Source organism: Sinocyclocheilus anshuiensis, unplaced genomic scaffold (assembly GCF_001515605.1).
Source record: "Sinocyclocheilus anshuiensis isolate Anshui unplaced genomic scaffold, SAMN03320099.WGS_v1.1 scaffold702, whole genome shotgun sequence".
Taxonomy (NCBI): Eukaryota; Metazoa; Chordata; class Actinopteri; order Cypriniformes; family Cyprinidae; genus Sinocyclocheilus; species Sinocyclocheilus anshuiensis.
Window position 1 is genome coordinate 2658044 of NW_015548184.1, and position 6942 is coordinate 2664985.

A 6942-nucleotide genomic window follows, 5' to 3' on the forward strand; every position below is an offset into this window, starting at 1 on the left:
AAAATCAAAGCGCACTTTTTCATTTTATGATGCCATCTTATTGCTCTTCTTCCTAGTAGGTGCATTTTAAAAATATTTTCCCAATGAATCCTGGACTCCTGCTCAAAGTGATAAATTAATATAACGGCATCTACAAAAAAAAACAACAACAATAAGCCCGCGAAGCTGTTGTCGTTGCATCCTGACAGATGACAGCTGTGACAGCTAAGTGGAATCCCGGAAAATAACCCTTGAACCTTTGACCAATGAGAGAACAGTTTACTCGCGCGTGACTTGTATTAACAAATTTGGTCCATATAGAAACATTGCCGTTTGAAAGCGAACCGCACCAAGAATAAAAAGCAACATTGTAATAATTTAAACCCCTGTTTCGGAACAAAGCAATCGATCTACAGGTGTGAAAACACCAAGACAATAAAAAGTAGGGCACGATTTTAAAATGTACCATTTAAAACGTTTTAAAAACGCAAACCTTTAAAAATATAAGGATTGTGCAACTTAGGTAATGCAATTCTTAAATGAAATTACATTTATTTAATTACATTTTAAGATGTTAAATTAAATAAAATGAATTGATTTGTTTTAATTGTTTTACCCTTGTCCCAGCTCATACTTTAAATCTTAAACTATAAAAATGTGAATTATTTTATGTTTAAAACTGGGATGACCTAAATTGTGTGAAAACCAATTAAATATTAATTTAAAGAAATGTATACACACACACACACACACACACACACACACACACACACACACACACACACACACACACACACACACAAAAAACAAACAACAACAACAAGTATATTTAGGATATACATAAAATGCTATATGCTAAATTAACCGTAGCAAGTCAAAGTAGTTAGCTATTTTATTCCAAAAAATGTTTAATATAATTTCCATCATTTCCACTACAGAATGTTATAAAACACATACATTTGATTTACATGTATTCATGTATAATGCATGCATTCACACTTTTGGTAGACAAATTAAAGTATTGAGAGTTTTAAAAAAGCTTTTATTCCAAAAGTTTTATTCCAAGTGAATGGTCTTAATAATGCAAGGGTACTATTTAACTGTTGAATACTTTTTCCCAAACAGATCTCACAATAGACTGCCGCTTAATTAGTCCTCACCATGGCGACGGTTGTGATGGAGCAGATTGGGCGGCTGTTCATCAATGCACAGCAGCTTCGCCAAATCCCCCGTTTCCTGGAGTCAGCCTTCCCTAAACTGCCTTGTACTGTGATGGTGAGCGATGTGCCGTGGGTTTTCCGTGAGTCGCATATATTCACGGGCTACAGGCCGCCTGACCAGAACTGGCGCTACTACTTCCTCACTATGTTCCAGAGGCATAATGAGTCTGTAAATGTGTGGACACACCTGCTGGCCTCCCTCATTATCTTAGTCAAATTTCAGGAGCTGTCAGAAACCGTGGACTTCCTGCGAGACCCGCACGGCCAGCCGCTGTTCATCCTGCTCCTAGCTGCCTTCACCTACCTGGGCTGCAGCGCGCTTGCCCACCTGCTCTCGGCCAAGTCTGAGCTCTCCCACTACACCTTTTATTTTTTGGACTACGTTGGCGTAGCCGTATACCAGTATGGCAGTGCCCTGGCCCACTTCTATTACGTCATCGAACAAGAATGGCACGCTCAAGTGCGAAGTGTTTTCTTGCCAGCTGCGGCCTTCCTGGCCTGGCTGTCCTGCACGGGCTGCTGCTACGGCAAGTACGCCAGCCCAAGCTTGCCCAAATTCGTTCACAAGCTATTCCAAGTGGTTCCCTCGGGCCTGGCCTACTGTTTAGACATCAGCCCGGTGCTCCATCGCATCTATAAATGCTACAGCTCCGAACAAGGCTGTGCTGACCAGGCGGTGGTGTACCACTGCTACCAGGTCGTCTTCTTTTTAATCAGCGCCTACTTCTTCTCATACCCCCATCCTGAGCGCTGGTTCCCGGGAGGTTGCGACTTCATCGGGCAGGGCCATCAGATCTTCCACGTGTTCCTTGTGCTCTGCACTGTAGTGCAGATCGAAGCCGTGCGACTGGATTATAGCGAGAGGAGACCTCTCTATGAAAGTCTCCATGGAGACTTGGCTCACGATGCAGTGGCTCTTTTTATCTTCACAGCGTGTTGCAGTGCACTCACTGCGTTCTATGTGCGCAAACGGGTGAAGGCGTATCTAGAAGAGAAGCAGGAGTAGGCAGGGACCTTGCTTGCACATGACGGAAGGATTGCACTGGTCTACAACAATTGAAGCAACTAACAATGAAGGACCTTTTTGTTATTTTTCAGTGTATCTTATATTTGTCATTAATGTTTTTTTTGTGGCCTGCCAATGCATTTTGAACCAACTGCTTTCTGTTTACCAAACTGGTGACATGCTTTAAAACTGCATCACATATGAAGAATGGCTCTAAAACAATGGATTGCCTGCTGAAAGGTGCTGATCTGTTTGACGAGTGCCATTACAACCTATTAAACCTGGTTAACGTGAGATCTGTGAAGGGATGTCAGCATTTTTGCTGACAGGTTGGTTTGCATACAGGATAGTTTAGGTTGACTGGATCATTGGAAATGTTCATATTTGCATTGTGCCTCTAAATCCAACCTCATTTTGGTGCAGTGTGCTGCTCTTAAAGGGTTAGTTCACCCAAAAATGAAAATTGGTTTGTGTTTTACTCCCCCTCAAGCATCCTAGGTGTATATGACTTTCTTCTTTCAGACGAATCCAGTCGGGAGTTATATTAAAAATTGTCCTGGCTATTCCAAGCTCTATCATTGCAGTCAGCGGGTGTTGCAGTTGAACAGTCCACAAGTCGTCAAATAAAGCGCGCGCATTCATAATAAAACAAGCTTCACACGGCTCCGGGGGGTGAATAAAGGCCTTCTGTAGTGAATCCATGCATTTTTGTAAGAAAAATATCCATATTTCAAACGTAATAAACACTTTAATATCACTTCCGCCAACTAGGCATGCGCGCTGCGCATACGTGCTGCGTCATCCGCCAGAACAGCTTCTGCATATGACAGATAACGGAAGTGAGAGAAGTGTTTATTACATTTGAAATATGGATATTTTTCTTAGAAAAAACGCATGGATTCACTACAGAAGGTCTTTATTCACCCCCCGGAGCCGTGTGAAGCACGTTTTATTATGAATGCGCGCGCATTATTTGACGACTTGTGGACTGTTCAACTGCAACACCCACTGACTGCAATGATAGAGCTTGGAATAGCCAGGACAATTTTTAATATAACTCCGACTGGATTCGTCTGAAAGAAGAAAATCATATAAACCTAGGATGCTTCGAGGGTGAGTAAAACACAAGCCAATTTTCATTTTTGGGTGAACTAACCCTTTAAGTATTTTACTCATATGGCATTTGCACATTTAGCAGACATATATTGCATTAAATTTTTTCCCTGGGAATTGAACCCATGACCTTGATGTTTCTAGCACCATGTGCTATGGTTTGAATTACAGGGATGCAAACAGCAAGTAAAATGTCAGTAAATAAAGTTCCCATGCCATCAGACCAGTGCAGTTAGCTAAATGTGGAGCTCAGGTGGACTTAAATTCACAAGTGTTTTAAATCATGACTGAAATATTGCAAAGGAATACCTTACTGAGAGATGACTGATTAATAATCAATTTTTTTAAATGAATCAGATCAAATTCCCCACTCTGCAGTGCTTTTTAGACAACAATTTCTGTTTTGGCTACTATTACCTCAGTAAACCAATGCAAATTAGTGTCAAATTGACCACTGACTTGCCTTACAGTGTGTCCGACCCGTCCAGTGCCACGTTGAGGTTAGTTCATGATTACTTGCGAATTGAAATCGATTGGTTTTGCACTGCCAGTACACACTTCCCTTTTTGATGTAAAAAGTGTAGCCTGTGAAGAGGGGTGAAATATCGGATGTTATGAAAAGGACAGTAGGCAGGATGTGATGTCACTGGATTGCAGTATAGTCAGATTGAAGGATTTCAGATGCAGCCCTGGCTGATTATTAATTTGACAAAAATGAGAACTCTGCGTGTTCTTTATGCTTCAAAGTTATTAGAAAGTTGCTCCACGCCATCAACACTGTTTGGAAAATTTTAAAGGGAAAGTTCATTGTTCATGAAAGAATATTCATTTTTGGGGGAACTATCCCAGCCAAAGAGGCTTTTGAGAAACAATGAATTATGTCTCCATTTGTCATGAAGATGCTCCTTTTGTACGCAAGGGCTATAACTATGGCCTTTACCTTTACTCATACCCTGATATGAATGCCTTTGTGTGTTCTGTGCATATATGGATTTTTCTAATAGAAGTTCAGCACTTTATTTATAAGAACAGTCTGAGCATCAAAACTAATGTGTTAAATGTATATTCTAATGTGCCTGACTACATGCATGCGTCCTTGTGTGAGTATGCATACAGGTGCTTGTCGTGTGTGTGTGTGTGTGTGCATTTTTGAATGTTTATGTATACCTGTGTGAGATGGCTACTGATGAGAAAGGATATGAAGGTTCCTGAACCTGTCTGGCCTTTTAATGACCGTGAAATGCATCTAGCTCTTGTATCATGAATTGTGTAGCTCCCCTTGTCTTAGCCCTTGTTCATAAACCAACACATATCCATCAGATTGAAGGTGGAAGGATGACTTATTTTCCCATTGAAGTGATTCATATTCCCTTGAGATGAATATTGTGTCACTAGGCTATTGCTGCATTAACCAGGAAAGCGTCTGTGTGATGTAGCATAAAAGCTGGTTTATGATCCAGTTCCAGAAAAACAAATTGTTGCTGTGGTATGAGCCATTTGAGAAGTAGCAAATAAGTCATGATAAACGGTGACCAGCATTTATTTTTGCAACCAGGAACACATGGAGAAGAAAAAGGGGCTGTTCACGCAGAACGCATTTTTGCGTTTCAAAACGCAAGACGCTTGGTAATGGAATGGAAAAAAAAAACTGCAAGGACTAGAAATACTTTTTTTTTAAAGCTTAACTTTAGCACTGCATTTTAAAAATGCTGTGTTGTGTGAAATGCTACAAAAGACTCAAGTAAAACGGTCAAAGATGCCCATTTATCACGTTTATAAAGAAAAGCAATACAGTGGAATACAGAATGCATTTTGTCCATTCAAAATCATGAGACACCGGGCAGTGAAATGGAAAAAAGAGAAAGGCCTAGAGACTTTTAAGTTGCACTTAACATGTGCATGTGGCGCTCATGTCTAGCGCATGTTTACATAGAACAATAACGGAAAAGTAGCGCAGTGGAATGCGAAAACGCATTCTGTACAAGCATGTTTTTAGGTTTGGAAATGATGCAGGGCAGTGGAATAAAAAAAAGAGTAAGGTCTAGAGTGGCATTTTTTAAAAGTTAACCTAAACTTTAGCACTGCATAGTTAGAACGTAGTATTATGTGCAAGATGCTGCAAAAGACGCAAGATGTAGCGTGTATTTAGCGTGGAATGTAAAAACGTGTTCTATGTGAATGGCCCTCCAGTTTTATCAGCACCAGCAGACAACAATGATGTCACAGATCGATGATGTCATCAAGGACTAGAACTGATGAAGTGATTGAAATGTTGTCAGTTGGCTCATTATGATGATTTACAAAGCAAATATATCAGAAAATGATCGCATAGTGGGTGCTTTATTTAATGAAAGACCATATTGATTACAATTATTTTATAATAGTAATTACATACTGTATATATTAAACGTAAACTATTAACAGAATATGTTGTTTTTACGGCTGTACCACAGTTTAAGAAATGAACAGACCATTTGAAATCACATAGTAGATAGTGAACGGGGCTGCCAAGAGTTGATGTCACTGAGAAAGAAAACAGATGAGGTCATCTCCTGGCAGTACTGGGATTTGACCTAAAGCCTCAATTCCCGTAATGCTCAAGTGGAATTTTAAGGAACTCTGTAAATGATTTCTGCTAAACTGTAAAGTGTCTCCTTCTCAGATTCTGTACTAATCTACTCACCTCAGAGTCACTTACAGAATCTTTTCTATTTTAAACATGATCATGTTTAGAGTTTGTTTTAACAATTGTGTTTCTTTTTGTATTGCACTTAAAGAGGAAGGACTGCTCAGAAAGTTACTTGAGAACCTCTTGATTTTTTTTTTTTTGGACTGTACTCAACCACGAACCCTTGCACGGAGCTGAACTAACACTCATGTTCTGCTGCAGTGCAGAACAGGAACAATAAATACTGGTGATAACCTAAACTATACCGTTGTGTGTGGAAATGACTGTGTTGATGTACTATGGTATTTAAGTGAATAAACAACTGTAAGTCCCACCTTCCACTTCACGTCATTGTGTTTCCTGTCTAGACAGAAAAGGTAAAACAATGTATAGAGTAACAAAACATCAGTTTATGCATGGACACACTAACAAGTGAGTAACAATCTGTTATTGTGAACAATAAAGCTATTGTAATCCATTCAATGCACCACTACAGCAACTGTCACAGCGTCAAATGAAGTGATAAAACAACATGTCAGATCATTTCACAGGCTAGTTCACCCAAAAATGAAAATTCTCTCATCATTCACTTGGAACGACATGACAGTGTGTAAACAAACGCTGACAGAATTTTATCATGTTTTGTGTCTACATATGAATTTCCAGTGAATAGCAAACTATAGTCTGTCTAATAGAAGCTTATTCCATAATGTATGGATGCAATAAATCCGTACCCTTTAGGACGGCATATATGCCAGTTATGGTATTTTATCTAATTTTCTAATTGGTCTCTCTACAATGCTGAGCCTATTAATATTGTTAGTTTTATTATACTTCTAACTAAAGAAGTTTGGCAGCATAATTTAACAAGTTTCCACAACACAATTGACTTCGCCTAAGGGCCTTTTTTCTTCTACAAATAACCATATTCCAGAAAATATATAGTTCACTGAAGT

At 39.4% G+C, this 6942-nt stretch overlaps 1 protein-coding gene across 2 annotated transcripts in view; it reads left to right on the forward strand.

The window, feature by feature from the left end:
* LOC107704967 (membrane progestin receptor alpha-B-like) overlaps positions 1 to 2755 on the forward strand; it is a 5084-nt gene extending 2329 nt beyond the window's left edge. For both annotated transcript variants that reach the window (XM_016508063.1, XM_016508062.1), the window contains exon 2: positions 1105 to 2755. In XM_016508063.1, the coding sequence (XP_016363549.1) occupies positions 1141 to 2205 (1065 nt within the window). In that variant the 5' untranslated portion in view covers positions 1105 to 1140 and the 3' untranslated portion in view covers positions 2206 to 2755. The remainder of the gene's footprint in view (positions 1 to 1104) is intronic.
* Positions 2756 to 6942: the final 4187 nt, after the last annotated feature.